General features: G+C 43.8%; 1 protein-coding gene across 1 annotated transcript in view; it reads left to right on the top strand.

Annotated features, from left to right (window-relative positions):
- The window catches only part of LOC148505497 (uncharacterized), a 71,022-nt gene that overhangs the window by 21,105 nt on the left and 29,584 nt on the right, over window positions 1-20,333 (top strand). Inside the window, exons 18-31 of the mRNA XM_088448117.1 lie at window positions 6,789-6,886; window positions 7,368-7,550; window positions 8,668-8,867; window positions 9,982-10,070; window positions 10,295-10,413; window positions 10,786-10,959; window positions 11,226-11,428; window positions 11,823-11,923; window positions 12,957-13,072; window positions 14,980-15,156; window positions 15,489-15,685; window positions 18,110-18,216; window positions 18,328-18,443; window positions 19,093-19,260. Coding sequence (XP_088304243.1) covers window positions 6,789-6,886; window positions 7,368-7,550; window positions 8,668-8,867; window positions 9,982-10,070; window positions 10,295-10,413; window positions 10,786-10,959; window positions 11,226-11,428; window positions 11,823-11,923; window positions 12,957-13,072; window positions 14,980-15,156; window positions 15,489-15,685; window positions 18,110-18,216; window positions 18,328-18,443; window positions 19,093-19,260 — 2,048 coding nt within the window. The remainder of the gene's footprint in view (window positions 1-6,788; window positions 6,887-7,367; window positions 7,551-8,667; window positions 8,868-9,981; window positions 10,071-10,294; window positions 10,414-10,785; window positions 10,960-11,225; window positions 11,429-11,822; window positions 11,924-12,956; window positions 13,073-14,979; window positions 15,157-15,488; window positions 15,686-18,109; window positions 18,217-18,327; window positions 18,444-19,092; window positions 19,261-20,333) is intronic.

Genomic DNA, 20,333 nt, shown 5'->3' on the forward strand with positions numbered 1-20,333 from the left:
CACCTCACACCTCACAATAGTGTTTTTATGTCCAAAAGGTTGCACCGAGGTAGCTGGATGACTATGCTAAGCGACACGAGTGGGCGGCACAAACACGTGACCCATCTAGGAGTGACACTGCAGTGGCAGACAGGATGGCAGTTAGAAAAACTAGGCCCCAAACTGTACATAATGCAAAGAAAAAAAGAGGTGCAAGATGGAATTGTCCTTGGGCCCTCCCACCCACCCTTATGTTGTATAAACAGGACATGCACACTTTAACAAATCAATCATTTCAGCGCCAGGGTCTGCCACACAACTGTGGCTGAAATGATTGGTTCGTTTGGGCCCCCACAAAACAAGCTGGCAATTAATGTGTCCCTGCACAAACTGGCTCTACGGAGGCAAGATGTCATCCTCATCCTCCTCATCCACCGATTCCTCACCCTCTTCAGTGTGTACATCCTCATCCTCACAAAGTATTAACTCGTCCCCACTTGAATCCACCACCACAGGTCCCTCTGTACGTTCTGGAGGCTGGTCTCCCTGGAAGAGCTGATAATTCATTTTGATGAACATCATCTTCTCCACATTCTGTGGAAGCAACCTCCTACGCCTTTCGCTGACAAGGTTCCCGGCTGCACTAAACACTCTTTCGGAGTACACACTGGAGGGGGGGCAACTCAGGTAAAATAGAGCCAGTTTGTACAGGGGCCTCCAAATTGCCTCTTTTTCCTGCCAGTACAGGTATGGACTGTCTGACATGCCTACTTGGATGCTGTCACCGATGTAATCCTCCACCATTCTGTCAATGGTGACAGTATCATATGCAGTGACAGTAGACATGTCAGAAATTGTTGCCAGGTCCTTCAGTCCGGACCAGATGTCCAAACTTGGTCCTGCCTGCCCTGCATCACCGCCAGCGGGTTGCTTAGGATACCTAAGTTTTTTCCTGGCAGCCCCAGTTGCGGGAGAAAATGAAGAAGGAGCCGTTGACGTGTCACGTTCCGCTTCAGCTGACAGTGTGTTCACCAGCAGGTCTTTGCACCTCTGCAGGCTTGTGTCGGCCGGAAAGAGAGACACCACATAGGCTTTAAACCTAGGATCGAGCACGGTGGCCAAAATGTAGTGGTCTGATTTCAACAGATTGACCACCCTGGAATCCTGGCAAAGCGAATGAAGGGCTTCATCCACAAGTCCCACATGCCGAGCGGAATCGCTCCGTCTTAGCTCCTCCTTCACTTTCTCCAGCTGCTTCTGCAAAAGCCTGATGAGGGGAATGACCTGACTCAAGCTGGCAGTGTCTGAACTGACTTCACGTGTGGCAAGTTCGAAGGGCTGAAGAACCTTGCACAACACGGAAATCATTCTCCACTGCGCTTGAGTCAGGTGCATACCCCCTCCTTTGCCTATGTCATAGGTGGATGTATAGGCTTGTATGGCCTTTTGCTGCTCCTCCATCCTCTGAAGCATATAGAGGGTTGAGTTCCACCGCGTCACAACCTCTTGCTTCAGGTGATGGCGGGGCAGGTTCAAGAGTGTTTGCTGGCGCTCCAGTCTTCGGCACGCAGTCGCTGAATGGCGAAAGTGGCCAGAAATTTTTCGGGCCACCCAAAGCGTCTCCTGCACGCCCCTGTCGCTTTTCAGAAAATTCTGCACCACCAAGTTTATTGTGTGAGCAAAACATGGGACGTGCTGGAATTTGCCCAGATGTAATGCCCGCACAATATTGGTGGCGTTGTCAGATATCACAAATCCCCAGGAGAGTCTAAGTGGGGTAAGCCACTGGGCGATGATTTCCCTCAGTTTCTCTAAGAGGTTGTCGGCGGTGTGCCTCTTACTGAAACCGGTGATACACAGCGTAGCCTGCCTTGTAACGAGCTGGCGTTTCTGAGATGCTGCTACTGGTGACGCTGCTGCTGTTGCTGCGTAAGGTGATACATCTACCCAGTGGGCTGTCACAGTCATATAGTCCTTAGTCTGCCCTGTTCCACTTGTCCACATGTCCGTGGTTAAGTGGACATTGTGTACAACGGCATTTTTCAGGACACTGAGGACACTTTTTCTGACGTTTCTGTACAGTCTCGGTATCGCCTGCCTAGTGAAGTGGAATCTAGACGGGATTTGGAACCGGGGACACACTACCTCCATCAATTGTCTAAATCCCACTGCACTAATGGCGGATACCGGACGCACGTCTAACACCAACATAGCAGTCAAGGCCTCAGTTATACGTTTTGCTTCAGGATGACTGCTGTCGTACTTCATCCTCCTCGCTAAGGACTGTTGGAGGGTCAATTGTTTAGTAAAAGTAGTGGTGTTCCTACTTCCTCTCTGGGATGATGAACGACTCCCAGCAGCAGCAGCAACAGCAGCAGCGGCAGCAGTAGGCGTAGCAATGCAGGATCCTCCGGAGGAATCCCGGATAGGAGAGTCAGTCATGCCAGTGATATGGCCTGCAGGACTACTTCCGATCCTGACTAAGGAGGAAATTGACGAGGAGGGAGTTGACGGTGTGGTTTGCAGGCGCTTGGATACAACAGGACAACGGGATTTAGGTGTCCCTGGACTGCTTACGGTCTGAGCCAAAGTTTCTGAACTTGACAGTAACTTTTTATGAACGCGCTGCAGGTGCCGTATAAGGGAGGATGTTCCTAGGTGGTTGACGTCCCTACCCCTACTTATTTCACCTTTACATATGGTACATATGGCAAGACAGTTGTTGTCCGGATTTGGATAGAAATATTGCCAGACCAAAGAGGTGGAATGTTTGGTCTTCTGCCCAGGCATGACCGTGATGGGCTTTTTCATCCCACGGACAACAACTGTCTCCCCCGGAGCCTGATTTAAACAAACCACATCACCATCAGAATCCTCCTCGCCAACTTCCTCCTCAGCGCCAGCTACACCAGTATCCTCATCCTGTTGTACTTCAACAGTGACATCTTCAATTTGCATATCAGCAAGTGGACTGTGGGTGCTCCTTTCAGCACTTGCAGGGGGCGTGCAAATGGTGGAAAGAGCCACCTCTTCCCGTCCAGTGCTGGGAAGGTCAGGCATCGCAACCACCACCACACTTGGACTCTCCTTGGGGATTTGTGATATCTTCTTAGAAAGCACAGTTCTTCGCTGTGCTTTTGCCAGCTTAACTCTTTTGATTTTTTTAGTGGGAGGAGTGCTTCCATCGTCATGTGAAGCTGAACCACTAGTCATGAACATACTAGGGATCGACCTTAGCCGTTCCTTGCCACTCCGTGTCGTAAATGGCATATTGGCAAGTTTACGTTTCTCTTCAGCTGATTTAAATGTCTTTTTCAAGGTCATTTTCCTGAACTTTGCCATTTGGGATTGTATGTGCCCTCTACTATGACATTGGGCATCGGCCTTGGCAGACGACGTTGATGGCATGTTATCGTCTATGTCATGACTAGTGGCAGCAGCTTCAGCACTAGGAGGAAGTGGTTCTTGATCTTTCTCTATTTTATTTTTATCGGAGAAAGTTTGGTCCTCCATTTATGTTATATCGATTTGATATATACGTGCGGCTAAACACAGAAAATAATTTTTTTTTTGGTTTGGACTGGAGTGTACTTTGTGGGTTACAGCACCCTTTAACGGTCAAGCCAGCCGGCCCTTTACTTATGACACAGGCGCACTCTTGGCACTACTTTGTTGATGCACGTGCGGCTACTGCGCACACAATTCACAAACACAGAAAATAATTTTTTTTTGGTTTGGACTGGAGTGTACTTTGGGGGTTACAGCACCCTTTAACGGTCAAGCCAGCCGGCCCTTTACTTATGACACAGGCGCACGCTTGGCACTACTTTGTTGATGCACGTGCGGCTACTGCGCACACAATTCACAAACACAGAAAATAATTTTTTTTTGGTTTGGACTGGAGTGTACTTTCGGGGGTTACAGCACCCTTTAACGGTCAAGCCAGCCGGCCCTTTACTTATGACACAGGCGCACGCTTGGCACTACTTTGTTGATGCACGTGCGCCTACTACGCACACAATTCACAAACACAGAAAATAATTTTTTTTTAGGTTTGGACTGGAGTGTACTTTCGGGGGTTACAGCACCCTTAACGGTCAAGCCAGCCGGCCCTTTACTTATGACACAGGCGCACGCTTGGCACTACTTTGTTGATGCACGTGCGGCTACTGCGCACACAATTCACAAACACAGAAAATAATTTTTTTTTGGGTTTGGACTGGAGTGTACTTTCGGGGGTTACAGCACCCTTAACGGTCAAGCCAGCCGGCCCTTTACTTATGACACAGGCGCACGCTTGGCACTACTTTGTTGATGCACGTGCGGCTACTGCGCACACAATTCACAAACACAGAAAATAATTTTTTTTTTGGTTTGGACTGGAGTGTACTTTCGGGGGTTACAGCACCCTTAACGGTCAAGCCAGCCGGCCCTTTACTTATGACACAGGCGCACGCTTGGCACTACTTTGTTGATGCACGTGCGACTACTGCGCACACAATTCACAAACACAGAAAATAATATTTTTTTTGGTTTGGACTGGAGTGTACTTTCGGGGGTTACAGCACCCTTAACGGTCAAGCCAGCCGGCCCTTTACTTATGACACAGGCGCACGCTTGGCACTACTTTGTTGATGCACGTGCGGCTACTGCGCACACAATTCACAAACACAGAAAATAATTTTTTTTTTGGTTTGGACTGGAGTGTACTTTCGGGGGTTACAGCACCCTTAACGGTCAAGCCAGCCGGCCCTTTACTTATGACACAGGCGCACGCTTGGCACTACTTTGTTGATGCACGTGCGGCTACTGCGCACACAATTCACAAACACAGAAAATAATTTTTTTTTGGTTAGGACTGGAGTGTACTTTCGGGGGTTACAGCACCCTTTAACGGTCAAGCCAGCCGGCCCTTTACTTATGACACAGGCGCACGCTTGGCACTACTTTGTTGATGCACGTGCGGCTACTGCGCACACAATTCACAAACACAGAAAATAATTTTTTTTTTGGTTTGGACTGGAGTGTACTTTCGGGGGTTACAGCACCCTTAACGGTCAAGCCAGCCGGCCCTTTACTTATGACACAGGCGCACGCTTGGCACTACTTTGTTGATGCACGTGCGGCTACTGCGCACACAATTCACAAACACAGAAAATAATTTTTTTTTTGGTTTGGACTGGAGTGTACTTGGGGGTTACAGCACCCTTTAACGGTCAAGCCAGCCGGCCCTTTACTTATGACACAGGCGCACGCTTGGCACTACTTTGTTGATGCACGTGCGACTACTGCGCACACAATTCACAAACACAGAAAATAATATTTTTTTTGGTTTGGACTGGAGTGTACTTTCGGGGGTTACAGCACCCTTAACGGTCAAGCCAGCCGGCCCTTTACTTATGACACAGGCGCACGCTTGGCACTACTTTGTTGATGCACGTGCGGCTACTGCGCACACAATTCACAAACACAGAAAATAATTTTTTTTTTGGTTTGGACTGGAGTGTACTTTCGGGGGTTACAGCACCCTTAACGGTCAAGCCAGCCGGCCCTTTACTTATGACACAGGCGCACGCTTGGCACTACTTTGTTGATGCACGTGCGACTACTGCGCACACAATTCACAAACACAGAAAATAATATTTTTTTTGGTTTGGACTGGAGTGTACTTTCGGGGGTTACAGCACCCTTAACGGTCAAGCCAGCCGGCCCTTTACTTATGACACAGGCGCACGCTTGGCACTACTTTGTTGATGCACGTGCGGCTACTGCGCACACAATTCACAAACACAGAAAATAATTTTTTTTTTGGTTTGGACTGGAGTGTACTTTCGGGGGTTACAGCACCCTTAACGGTCAAGCCAGCCGGCCCTTTACTTATGACACAGGCGCACGCTTGGCACTACTTTGTTGATGCACGTGCGGCTACTGCGCACACAATTCACAAACACAGAAAATAATTTTTTTTTTGGTTTGGACTGGAGTGTACTTTCGGGGGTTACAGCACCCTTAACGGTCAAGCCAGCCGGCCCTTTACTTATGACACAGGCGCACGCTTGGCACTACTTTGTTGATGCACGTGCGGCTACTGCGCACACAATTCACAAACACAGAAAATATATTATTTTTTTAGCACTTGGGGGGAGCACCCCTGATGGACAGAGCACCCCCTGGACAACACTACAGCACTCCTTTAGGACTGGGACACTGCACAGGACTTTGGAGTGGACACAGCCCCTATGGAGAACTGACTGCACAACACAGTCCAGCCAGCCCCTATGGACTTTGAAGTAGTGGACACAGCCCCTATTAACAACAGCAGCACAGCACAACACAGCCAGCCCCTATGGACTTTGAAGTAGTGGACAACAGCAGCACTACACTACACTACACTACACAGCCCTAACTCCCACCCTCCCTCTTCACTGTCCACAGCCGAGTGAGAAAATGGCGCCGACGTGTGTACCTTATATAGGATCCAAAACCCGCGAGACTCGGAAGGCGGGAAGATGACGTTTTGCCTCGATTTCAGATCCGAGTCAGGCGGGAAAAGTCGAGCCTGACTCGGATCGGACTCGGATCGGGGGGGCTCGGGGGGGTTCGGATTTCAGAAATCCGAACCCGCTCACCCCTAATATATATATATATATACACACATATAAAATGTACATATAAGTCTAATTATATAATACTGCCTCTACACTACAACACACATATAAAACTTTGGATATTGCTGTTAGCAAAACTCACATCTTTAGAATACTTTCTGCAAAACCTGTCGTCATGTTTTTTTTTCTTTATAATTCTAGGCTGCAAGTCCGACCACTGGCTGAAAGATAACTTTAAACAATTTGGGCAATACGTTGACATCAGTGTGCTTATGAAATTAAATTCTGACTTCAATCCAGTAAGCAGATTTGTTATATATTTATATATGTATTAAATCATAGGGGATGAAATTATGAAATTAGCCACCAACACAATGCTACATTTGTTTAAAATGTCCTCTGAATTTTGCATCATACTCACCAATTGCATTAATTGTTTCCACCATGTCATTCCTGGCTTTCTCACAAACAGAAAACGAGAATTTCAAATGCCAATCAGCTTTACAAGGAGGTGTATCCAAATATAGAGTAGGCGTGGCCAAACATGCCAGGTGTGGGTTTACAATGCGTATACAGAAAAGGCTACATTTAACACATGTTTTTTTTATTTTAATAAGGTGCACAAGCTTTTTAATAACATTGGAGTTTACATTTTGTTGCGTTAGATTTTACTTTTTAATCTCCCGATGTCAGAAAGTGTCAGACTCTAGCTGATTGGCTTTCCATGTACTAGTGCGAAACCCACCTTATTTTCTATGCTATGTCATAACTTTGTTTTAGCTTGACAACTTGGAAGATCTAAGCGCAACCCAGATAGGGTATGTAGCAGTAACTAATGAGGAGGCACGCACTAACGTGACACTTGTGAAAGAAATCTTCAGCGTGATTATCAGTGGTTCGGAAGCAGAGAACATGGATCATTTGGGCTCTTTCTGGGACAGCTATAATGAGGCCTATGATGAGGTAATGGCCAGATTCTATTGTGTTGGTTAGTTACCTAGTAATAGCTATGTTATATTTACAGTGCAAGAAAAATGATGGTATTAAGCCGGGTACACACTAGACGATATGTCCTCCAATCCAGTGGATCGGACGACATATTGTCCACATTGGCGAGTGTGTACTTGCTATGTCGCTGATGATATGCGCTCCAGCGCATCATCAGCGAAAACGCCTGTCAGACCTGCATGCAGGTCTGGCGGGTGATATAGTCAGCGGCAGCATGGTCCCCGCCATCACTCCCAGCATCGACAAGTGTATATGCACTTGCCAATGCTGGGACCCTCGCCGGGTCCTTTCTTTAGCGAGTTCGTGCTGGGTACACATCGTTAAGTGTGTACCCAACATTACTGGGCAATCCACACCAATCTATAACAATAACGGCAGTGACTGACAAACAGCACAGAAGAGTGATACTTTGCAAAAGAATGCAGGGGATTTCCCTACTCCAGTGTAGCTAACCAATGAGAAATAGCAGGTGATAAATTCAAACATGTGACCGTAGCCTATAAGCGTATTTACAAATACCTTTTTTTTGTATCAAACTGGAAATGTACTTTAAATTCTAAGGTCTCATTCAAACACATGCACCAGCAAAGTGGGTGAAACGCGTGAAAACTAAGGTGCTGATTTGACGCATTTTAAAGATGCATTTAGAAATACAATCTTGTGTACTGTTAGCACGAATTAAAGGCATAAAAAGGAGGCTGTGCTGAGTTCTGAAATTGTAAACATGGCATAAACATTTTAGAGAGTGAGAAGAGACTCATAAGAAATCATTAACACACAAGTGCACTAACAATTAATAGGCATGACCAAGCCCAGACGTGATGAGTGTGTCTACAGACAATTCACACTGAACGGTAACTGTTTAATTTTCTTTAAAGTCGAACAATTACACCTTAGCGACATACGCTATGCTGTTTCATTTGTAAACAATTTACATGGCCAAGCAAATTGCCTTTGTGAGAGACACCAACCAGCCCATTTCTTAGCTGACTGGACATACATTACTGAGTTCAAGCTTTACGTAACAATGTCAGACTTTTTTTTTCTAAAAATCATTGTTGTTGTTTTTTAGAGTTACACTGTAACAGAAGAAGTGAAATATGAAATGTTACAATCGACAACGAGTGTATTGTCAAGTGAATACACAAGCATGTCATCAGAGGAAGTCACCTTTTGGTTTGAGGAGAGGCTTTCAACTGTGATAACTGTGGTTGACAGCAATATTCTGAGTGGATTCTCAGTAAATGTTGGATGTGACTCTTCCAAAGCCTTGTAAGTGCTGACCATGTCCATTCTGCCAAATTATGCAGATGAAAGTAGCTGTTTGTTGCAACTGACTTCATTCTGTTCCATCTTCTTCCAAGCTCGGCTTGCGGTGCACTTGATTGAGGTCAAAAAAATTTTTTTTTTTCTACTGGTTGTACAAGATCACATAACAGGATATCTTGTAGCCAATCAGATAAGCAGAATGTTCACAGCTGCATCTACATAATAATTGTGTTTAGCCTGTCCCATCTCCTCAAGGTGCATGCAGTGGAAACCTGGGCACATGCCCCAACCTCTCCCATTGCGAAAAAGATGGGACAGACCTTAGACAGACAGACAGGTCTGGGACAGACCTTAGAGAGGAAGAACTGTCACTGAGGACAGTATGGACACTGAGGACAGTATGGGATTTAGAGCGTGGTTCGGGACAGAGCTGTGACAGAGTTGGAGGGGGGGTTCGGATGGAGCAACTGAGCATGGGGGAGAGCATAGAAGAGAGGGGGAGTGGCCAGTCTGAGCGAGGGTGGTGCCAAGGGGGGCAGAGGGAAGAGACTGAGGTACAGAAGCCTGTAATGTCAAGGGGGAGGTTTGTGGGGAGACTTCATGGTTATAAATGTAATCTATTGGGGGCCTAGAACATTTATAATGCACTGCATTGCTCCCAAAGCCCTATGCGTTGTCTTGGTGCCATTCATGTGATAGCGGGTCGCACAACTACCAGTATGCTTTGTAGCACCATCATTTCTCAAAAAATAAGAACAATGGATCACCCCACAACCATTACACAGGTTTGCTGCTTAATATAATACTAATATATTCAGCTTGTACAGTGCAGTAAAAAGGAGGCAAGTCAGTGGGCCCATCATTCTGCTATATGAAACAAATGGGAAGATATCAAACCTTCTAAAGAGGACAGGCAAAGGAGATTCCCATAGCAACCAATCAGCTTCTAAATAGTTTATAGAGTGCACTAGATAAATGATAGCTATAAGATAATTGGTTGGAAGTTTCTTCACTTGTCCTCTTCAGAAAGTTGAATGCATCTGCCTTTAATATTCAAAAACTTCTTCTGAAATGTGAGTGGCCCAAATGTAATTTGAGTAATCCTTCTGTCTTATAGTGTACACGCGCTGAGCTCCGCTTATGGAGGAACTGATGACTCAAACAAGCAGGATGTCTTGGATTACTTTTTTAATTCCCTGGCAAATGGTAAACTCAACAGGTTCATCAATGATCGCTAAAATATATTAATTCCTTTTTATATCACCTCCATTATAACACTGCACAATTTTTAACACTAGTTTTGCCCTTTGTTTTAAGCTGATGTTACCAAGGGGGAACATCCATCCTTTTCTCATTTACTTTCAAATAGTGCTGATGAATGAGCGAAAACCTCAATGTCATGAATATTTTTACTGTTTTGTTGATCCTAGGCACAGATTGCACAAGCACTGAAACCACCTCCACGAGCTTCATAGAGTCCTCTTTTGGGAATTACTTTGACATGGTATCTTATGAAGAAATAATTACCTACTATTCTGAATTTGATGCTGTAAGTGTTAATTTCAAAAAGTCATGAAATTACAGATGTCCTAACTGCATGTTATTATTAAAAGAGCTCAGTAAAGACAAAAAAATAATATGCAACCTCTGTAAAACCGGTGGTGAGAAAAAAAAAATTATTCGAGACTAGAGTCTCAAATAGGTATATAGGCATAACCTGTTTAAATTTTACCTAGGGGGAAGCCAAGGCTTCATTCATATCTTCTCTTCATCAAGTAAACACTAAGATGACCTAAAATATGAAAAAATACATATATCCTCATTATTTTTGTTTCAAGTGCAATTTCATGTGTAAGCTAAAATTTGCATCATAGCTAGAAAATATTGTTCTCGCTTTGACCATTTTCTTCTCCTGGTTCAGTTTGAAAGTGGGGTACTTGAAAAGATGACTGTTACTCAGATTGGAGACATGATTGTGGAAGCCAACGTTTATGAAAGTATAGAGTCCACCACCAAACTGTTTGAGTACCTGAGCACACTCTCAGTTGAGAGTGTCGATATCTGTATGACCCAGTTCACCGAAACAGCAATCAAGGTAGGTTCTGCAAAAAAATAGAAATAAATAAATAATGTAATATAAAATATTATATTTGGCTGTTACTAGTATTCAGCTTAATCTTAAGTGGCAATCAGCCAGTTATATACATGTTAGGCACCTAATAACTTTTTCCTTCCTTTTGTATTTTCTACTTCTCAAAATATTGGTGGTGGTGTGCTCTTCACTACACCTATCCGAGCACAATTTCTAGGAAGCATGTATATAATGTTTACACATTATTGATGATCTTTCCTCTTCCCCAGAATAATATTGAAATTACAAATGAAGAAGTGGGACAATACATGCTAAAAAGTTATTTGACGATCATACAATCAAAGATCCAAAGTGAAGGCCAGGAGTATCTGACGCAACTATTTGAATATCGGCTCACTAAACTGATCAAGTTCTTTACAGCAGAAACTCTGATTATAATCATCATAAAGGACTGTGATACCCTCATCATTATGTAAGTGCTATCATCATTATGCTCACTGATCAGAACACACTCTCTCTCTCTCTCTCTCTCTCTATATATATATATATCTCCTCTATTGTAGGTGATTTTTCATCCTGAGTTTCTATTGAGCATGAACACATGAAAGTATCTGGCAGGATTATTCATTGTTAATCAAAATAAAATACACAGTCACCTCTAATCATGTATATGTCAAAAATGCGTACACAAAGACACCATTGACCTGATTACAACATACATTCCATACCTCTAGTGTAATACACCTAAAAATGGGAAATGTCTTGCGGAATGATTAAAGGCTATAGACAGTAATAATGATAATAATAATAATAATAGTTTATAGAGTGTATTCCATATAGTAATTATAATATTATTTATTTTTCAGTGTATTCTATATGGACCAAGGAATTAATGGCATGTCTGTTGCTACCCAGAATAGTATTGCCGCATGGATTATTGGCATTCTCAAGAGCTTAAATCAAAATGGTAAATGCTCCAATTATATATAGAAACTCCAAGTTATGTTAGCAGTGCGTATATATGAAGCTGCCACCTTGTCGCGGGAGTAGTCAAGGAACAACAGACATAGGCCCTCATTCAGAGCCACTCGCTAGCGGCAGTACGCTCGTTCCGAGCGATGTTCGCACTTCTGCGCATGCGTACGGATCGTTATACGCATGCGCGAACCAGTCAGTGCGGCCGAAATTCATGTGCTCGCAATATAGCGAATGCCTGCTATTTTGAGTGACAGAATGAGGCGTATGTGGGTGGTAACAGGGGAAGGTGCTTGAAAATGGGGAGTGGAGATCCGAACGCAGGCGTGCTTAAAGGTCAAAACGGGCGTTTTAAGGGTGTGCATAATTAATACAGCAGCGTCATTGACCACGTCACTGGGTTATTTTATAGCCAGAACTGCTCGCAAGATTGTGGTAGCAAAAACCAACCACAAGAATAGCGAGCAGTTCATACGCTGGTCGATGTACTCGATTAATCTAATAAATAGCGGACATGACGTATGGTGAGAGCGGCCAGGGGGCGTTTTTAACAAATAAACGAGCGTATGTTTTGCACGCTCGTTCAGACTTAGAGGTGTGAACAGACTGCAATTTGCGAACGGATCATTTGAATAGCCACCCCTTGCTTTTGAACGAACGACCGCAAATAGCGAACGGCTCTGAATCAGGCCCATAATGTGCTGATACGGTCAGTCTGTCTGCCAGGAGGCAGCTTGTCAGGCCCACTAGTCTGCGGTCTTTGTTTTTTTTTTAAATATGCCACTTGGTTGTATGCAAAATAGACATTTGTGTAGAAGAAGATTTATATATATTATGGCAGAGACCTGAAACACCTATGGGTATATTTACTAACCAGATGGGTTCTCAAAGCAAGCCTAGTTTAGCATTCATTTCAATTGTTGTTCTAAAACTATAGGTTGATAATAATAACCCGCTTGGCAGTAAATATAGCCCCTCGGTGCTTGTCATTGCTGATTCATATTTGTTTTATTATTACTCTTCAGCATGCAAGAGCAGTTCTGTGACTACCTCATCATCGTGGTCGCAGACTGTAATGAAAGGTTTCTTCCAGTTCACTAGCCTGAAGGAGGTGCAAGAAGTGTACACCGACTTTGATGTGGTAAGTCAGTAACGCAACATTTGCTGAAGGTTTTATCATTTATTATGATCTCAGCATCGGAAGAATAGATCCTTCTGATGTCCTATATTATAATGATAATTGTATTGATCCTGTAGTGGTTATTTTGCTGTGCTGCACACCCAGGGAGAACTGCTGGAACTCATGGGACATAGTTCATGTAAGCAGTGCCAGTGGCTTCACAAGGGAGGTGTAGGGGGTGCGGGCCACACCTGGGTGTCACTCGCTGAGGGGTGACACCCAGGAGCAGGCTCCTCCTTAGTGAAAGGAGCTGGGTGTTGCACTGTAGCATTTAGTGCAGCACTTGGCTCCTGTCACAGTGAGGGAGTCGGCACTCCGTACCTCCGGCACCCCTCACCACCCCAATGATAGTCATAGGCATGGGTTCAGGCAGCAAGGTCACGCCCCCTTTTCACCAGGTGTCTCCGCGGGGAGAGATGCCACTGAGCCGTGCTCCAGCTATTTGAACAGAAGGGTTTGTTGTACCTAGGAACCAATGGCAATATTTGTTTTCATTTTGCGAGCTGTACAGGAAAAAAAACAGATTGCCATGGGACACCTGACACTCTACAGGGGCCACAAGGATGGCACTCTAGTCTTCAAGGCAAAACATTACCCTTAAGGGTGAAATAGACTGCATGATTAGTGCAGACGACCCAGTGGACGGGCGGAAGTGCGTGCAATGGCCCAGTTATTTGGAACTCCAAACACTGCGCAATGGGGGTTTTGTATCAAACAGTGAAAAGAGTGGAGGAGTTGTCCATAGCAACCAATCAGCTTCTACCTATCATTTTATAGGATGTACCTGATATCACGAAGCTGATTAGTTGCTATGGGCAACTTCTCCACTTCTCTTTTTACACTGCTTGATACACTGACTCCAGTGTTTGGAGGAGATCTCCATTCACAAGGCTGGAGAATCTGATAATAAAGCAGTGGGCGCTGGTGAAGGCTGTTAGGGCCACACGTGGCCCTAGGGTTAACTGTTGCCCAACATTGGTATGCTATGGGCAACATCTCCATTCGACAAAAGTTGCCAACAGAACTGTTTTAAAGAATGGACCCATCACAGTTAACAAATACTGCAGCTCAGGGTCGGACTGTCCCACAGGTGTACAGGGAAGTTCCCTGGAGGGTCCCATTACTTAAGGGCCACACCCCTTCCTCTGTTATAGTACAATATTTTATTGCATTTAAAATACTCCTAATTAATAAATATCAAGTTATAAATTAAAGGAATTGCAATAAACATGGAGGAAGAAAAGGGAATATGATTCAGTATAGTTTCTTGGAGTCTGCTATGCTGCCTCATTTTCTTGCATTGGATTGGAAAGTACCGTAGTGCATTTTTGAGTGACATACAGCAAGGCTGTGTTTGCTGTTATAGTTACACAAACGGTAGGTGAGGTAATCCAGTGTTGATTTTATGCACATCATTTTCAAACGATAAATATAATAGCATAGTATTAAATATAACTCAATAAATTAAATGTCAAATATATTTTCCCAATTTAGAGATGTCTTTTGTCTTACACTGGGTACACACTTATCAATGTATCGATTGATCGGTCAACGGTTGGTATATCAGTAGTGCATCGGCACTACTGATATATCAAGCAGCAAACAGTCCCTATTCGCTGCAGGGCCGTTCTGATATGTTTGTGAATGACGACGACGTTCACAGACATATATTGGGTCGGCCCTGCAGCGAATAGGGACTGGTAATGCTAGGGGACTTTGGATAGCTTTCTATCACTCCTTGGCAGAACTCTGGAAACAATTTAGCAAAAAAAACCTGAAATAAACAAATGACTATAAGCAACACAAAGCATGAATAGAATATACACAAAATACAACAAGAATAATAAGTTTCAATTTACATTTTCTAGCTTTCAGTCATCAGTGTGACCAGTATCTCGCAGAAAGTCGAATATCTTGTTACCTCTAATGCGTTGAGCGACGTTGAGGTGACTACAACAGTGCTAGAATCTCTGAAGGGTGAGGATAATTTTCTGTCTGTGGACGAAGTATACACATTTTTGGGCGAGTTCAACAGCGTTTACAAGGTAACATTTATATTTTTGTCATTCATTGCTAAATACTTACAGCACTGTCTTTAAAAGTCTGCAGATTTTTGGGTAAAGAAAAGAATAAAAAAAAAATTAATTCCTCTTAGTGCACTGTTTTCTAGAATCGGTCCTCAAAGGCACTCTAACAGTCCAGGATGTACGGCTATCCATGCATAAGCACAGGTGACTTAACTGATTCCTCAGTCAGTTTGATTTAACCATCTGTGATTAAGGCTGGATATCCTTAAATCCTGGACTGCTAGGATATCTTGATGACCGAGTTTGGGAAAGCCAGCGCTGGGATAACAGCTGATAGTTTCCTTTTGCAGGGAGAGACCATGTCGACTGAAGTGCAGCAAGAAACCATGACTTACCTGTTTTCAAGTGTGCTGGAAAATTTCAATTCTATGACGGAAGTGCAGAAATCAGAAATTAAGGAAACGTTCTCCGTCTTCCTTTCTGGTGTTAGTGAAACTGTCCTGGATAAAATTCCAACAGACATTAGCTGTGACAACTTCAAAACAATGTAAGTATGAACCCGGCCTTGTATCTAAGAGCTCCTGTGTCTACAGAACCCCTGTCACCTTAATGGAGCATACACACGGTCAGATTTGTCAGACTTGTCAGATTTGTCAGATGAACGATTTGAACGATTTGAATGATTTTACCAAAGTTTTGAACGATTTGAATGATTGAACGATTTTTGACTGCATTAAAATGAATGGAATCGTCCAAGTCTGACTGCAAACACATCAGATGTCAGATAATGATATCGTTGATCGTCCATCGTTCAGGCATGTCAGATATGTCAGATTTTCCTTCAGATATGAACGACTGAACGATTTTTAAATCATTATCGTTCATATCTGAAGGAAAAATCTGACCGTGTGTATGCACCATTACATGTTGCATCTCAAGAGCGTCCTACTCTTGCAGAGGAATTCAATTCCCTCTGATGTGTCTTCAGCTGCTCACATCCTCCAGAATTACTGCAGCCCAACGTCCAGTTTTAAATCCACTCAAAACATCTTTTTAATTCATTCATATCCAAAGTTTTCGTTATGTACATGTTTTAGATTAACTCAATATATAATAATTCTCATGGTGGGGGATTTACTAATAAAACTGAAACTATGCGTGTGCACTTTATATCCTCTGGTGATAAATGGACTCCCAGTAAGCAAACTTCATCTAGTTTGCTTACTGGGAGTAATACAGTAACAGGTTCTAAAATTGACTCCTGTTTTTCAAGTGCGGGACGAGATGCATCAAGCTTTGGGGGAGATGTATCAAACTTTAGAGATAGATAAAGTACAGAGAGATAACGTACTAACCAATCAGCTCATAACTGTAATTTTTCAAACACTGCCTGTAAAGTGACAGTTAGGAGATGTTTGGTTGGTACATTAGATCTCTCCACTTTTTCTCTCTCCAAGGCTTTATAAATCTTTCCCAAACTACCAACCAATCAGCTTCCAACTTTATTTTTTCAAACCAAGCAGTTACTGTAGAAGCTGGTTGGTTAGTACTTTCTCTTTCCACTTTATCTCTCTCCAAGTACAGTATGATACAGTACATCTCCTCCTTAGGGGCCTATTTATCATTACATAATTATCACTAGTGATAATTATGTTTTAAAAAACCTTTTTGGAGGCATTCATCATGCCTCACTAACAAAAGTATCACTTCCGAAAAGCTGCTCTTTTTGCGGAGAAAAGTGATACTTTACCCTTGCATTTGAGGTATCCATAAGGATATCCTCACACTGTGTCTGCCCTCCCCCCTCTCTATTCCTCCCTTCCTTTCACCCTAGACACACCCCTCCCTGCAGCCACCGGTGTCTGATCCGGCCCCCCTCCCCCCGCGGCCTCCAGTGTCCTATATGGTCTCCAATTCCCCCTGCGACAGCCGGTGTCTGATACGGCCCCCGCGGCATCCAGTGTCCGATCCGGAATCCCCTCCCACAGCCACTGGTATCTGTCCCAGCTCCCCCGCGGCCGCCACTGCTCAGTAGCCGCACAAACTCCCCCCGACACCCTTGCAGGCGAGCACAAGAGGACCTTAGGGGGGAGCCTGTGACAGCCCAGAGCAACCTGGAGGTAAGTAAACAGCTAGAGCAGCTTGTGAATGGCATCGGGGGCTGTATGCCATCTCAGAATGGCGGACAGTATTATAAGTTCAGAAGAGAAAGCTTTTTTTAACTTGATGAATTACATAATTTCTACAGGTATGGTATAAAAGATAGTTTAAAGGTTGACAATGTCTAGACAGACACCAGATGCTAGACAGGCAATAGGTTGACAGGTCAAAGGTCAACACACTAAAGGTCGACATGGAAGAAGGTTGACAGGAACAAATGGTAGACAGGGTCAAAAGGTCAGCATAAAATGGTCAACACAAAAAAAGGCGACACATTTTCTTATTTTTTTTTTGGTTAGGGTTAGAGTTAGGGTAGGCACTTACCGGAGGTGTCTATCTAGACAGTGTCAACCTTTTAACTGTCTATAGTACGGAACCCAATTTCTATGTATGGGGACTGTGGAACTTATTGGGGGAGAATTTTAACCAGGAGATACCAGTGACATATCCTGCATTACAGGAATGATGAATGGCACTGAAATATTTACAAAAGATGGGGAAAATGTTTATTTTCACCAACTTATGTAGAAATTAAGGGATGATGAATAGACCCCGTAGAGAGAACTACGGTGGAGAAGCTGCCCAAGGCCACCAATCAGCTCCTAACTGTCATTTCAAAGACTGTGCTAGATTAATGACAGATAAAATCTGATTGGTTACATTGTGCAGCGTCTCCGACTTATCTCTCTCCAGGGCTTGATGCATCTCCCCCATGTGGTGTGAAAACTTCAACACCTACCTAGATAAGCTAATATAATAAAAATGTACAAACCAATGAGGGTAAACACAAAAATGATGGCCTTCTCCACAGATTCGACGCATTCAACAGCGTATTCGGCTCATTGCCTGAGTCGGTTGCCTCTTCTGCGTATGACAAGATCCTGAGTTACCTAAGCAAGAACTCTGAGGGGTCCTCAGGTAACACGTTATACCTACTGATATTTGGTCCTTATATTACTAAACCTGAAAATCATAATTTTATGATATAATAATACATAGCCTAATCCTCTTCTATCATGTTCCCCATAGATGTTTGTGGCAGCTTATATACTGACAGTGAAAGCTACATCAACAACATTTACTTCAGTTTCTCCAGTTTTGCGTCAATCTCTGTGTTGTACGAGTACTACTCCAAATTCGATGCGGTAGGTCACTGTATCTGTGCTGCAGCAGATTTATGTCATGTGACCTCTGGCTTGGGTGGGCATTAACATTACCGAGGAATCCATCAGCAACTGCCTTACAGTAGCTTGATGATGTTCAATGGTGACTGACAGTCTCACAGTAGCTTGATGATGGTCAGTGGAGACTAAAACTTTTGTCCTGTAAAATATATATATATATGGGTACAGGATTCCGACACCGGCATCCCGACAGGGTTAGGATACAGACACCTGTCGGTCATTATCCTAACCCTCCCCATCTCCCTACCCTCTAACCCTAACCCTCCCTTCCTGGTGCCTAAACCTAACCTCCTCCCTAGTGCCTAAACTTAACCCCCCCCTCCCCTCACCCTAAACCTAATCCTCCCCCCTTAGTGCCTATCCCTAATTCTCCCCCTAGTGCCTAACACATACTCTCCCCCTAACCCTCCCCCTAACCCCACTACTTACCTTCGGGATGCCGGTGCTGAGATTGTGACAGGTGTCGGGATACTGAAACTATCCCTTATATATCATATGTATGAATGTATGCATAAAATCATAGTCTAAACCAGGGAAGATGGCAATGCATATCCTGAGAGTAGAATTGTGCATGTAATGAATGCTATCTCCTAATTCTTCAATCTACCAGTATGAAGTTCTGGGGGAATTTTCTGGTGAACAACTGGGAGAACTCTTCATAACCACCTCGGCCAGCACAGATCAAATGGAAGCCGTCCAGATCCTGGTAGAGTTGGAAAAACGTGACTATGAAGAGGTCACTTCATTCATGTCTGAGATTAACGTGGTGGCCAAGGAGGTGAGAGTTCTTACATCATACACCAACGTCTCTGTATAGTCTACTGCTGATAATGGTTATGTTTTATATCCGTTATACTAGAACAGGGAATTTCTCTCCAAAATGTTGCCCATTTATATTAAATATGTTTTTCATTTTTCACATACATTATAAATTTTTTGATTGAATAAGAACCTTACATGCCCACAGGAGAGAGCTCTTCATTAGCCGCCACTCACATATGCTTGCGCAGTAACTCTGCCGGGTCCGAACCTGTAAGTGTAGCGATAGCGTAAGCTCATATCTAAGGCCATGTTCTTGCTAGACATTTATATGCAGCAATAGGAAATTATAATGACCGGGGATAAAATGTGAGTAAAGATAAATATACCCCCATAATCTGTAAGGGAAAAATAAGTGCACCATTTACTAAGAAAATCACAATTTATGGTAACAGGTCACATATTATACCTTAAGGGATCATATTTACCAACAACCGCATATGAAATGCGTTGGTGGCGTGCAAATTTTGTCCCAACACGCATTGCAGTCATGAAAATGACCGCTTGCATTTGGCAAAGCCTTGGCAACGGGACAGAGCTTCCGAAAAGTGATACCTACCACTATAACTAATTCAGGGGAGGTGGGTAAAGTGGACCCCACTCCCAAAGACAGAAAGACCTGTCCACGCTAGGACAAGGTGAGCATATACTCCAGAAGGTGCACCTCCAACTTCACAGACTGTGACAATATATAAGCACTCCTACTGGTAGGTAAAGAACTTTTACCCCCTCCAGTGCGGGACGCCACCAACAACAGGGTACCCAAGTATACATATACTTTAGAGACCTCTGACTGCTCATTAAAGACTGTACAGCATAGGTCCAGCAGGGGAAAGGTGCTGGTCAAGAACCGCACGTCACCTTTTCACCAGCATTTAGCTTATCGGCATACTGACTACACGCAACAATCCTTCTTTCATCACATTACCTATACCGCCACTCCGGAGCAGCAGTGTGTCTACTCAATAAACGGTTTGGCCCTATACTCAGTTGTACGCCTCTTCTTTGCATATTTCCTTCCCAGTTCTATAC

Source organism: Taudactylus pleione, unplaced genomic scaffold (assembly GCF_031769625.1).
Source record: "Taudactylus pleione unplaced genomic scaffold, aTauple2 ptg000451l, whole genome shotgun sequence".
NCBI classification, from domain to species: domain Eukaryota; kingdom Metazoa; phylum Chordata; class Amphibia; order Anura; family Myobatrachidae; genus Taudactylus; species Taudactylus pleione.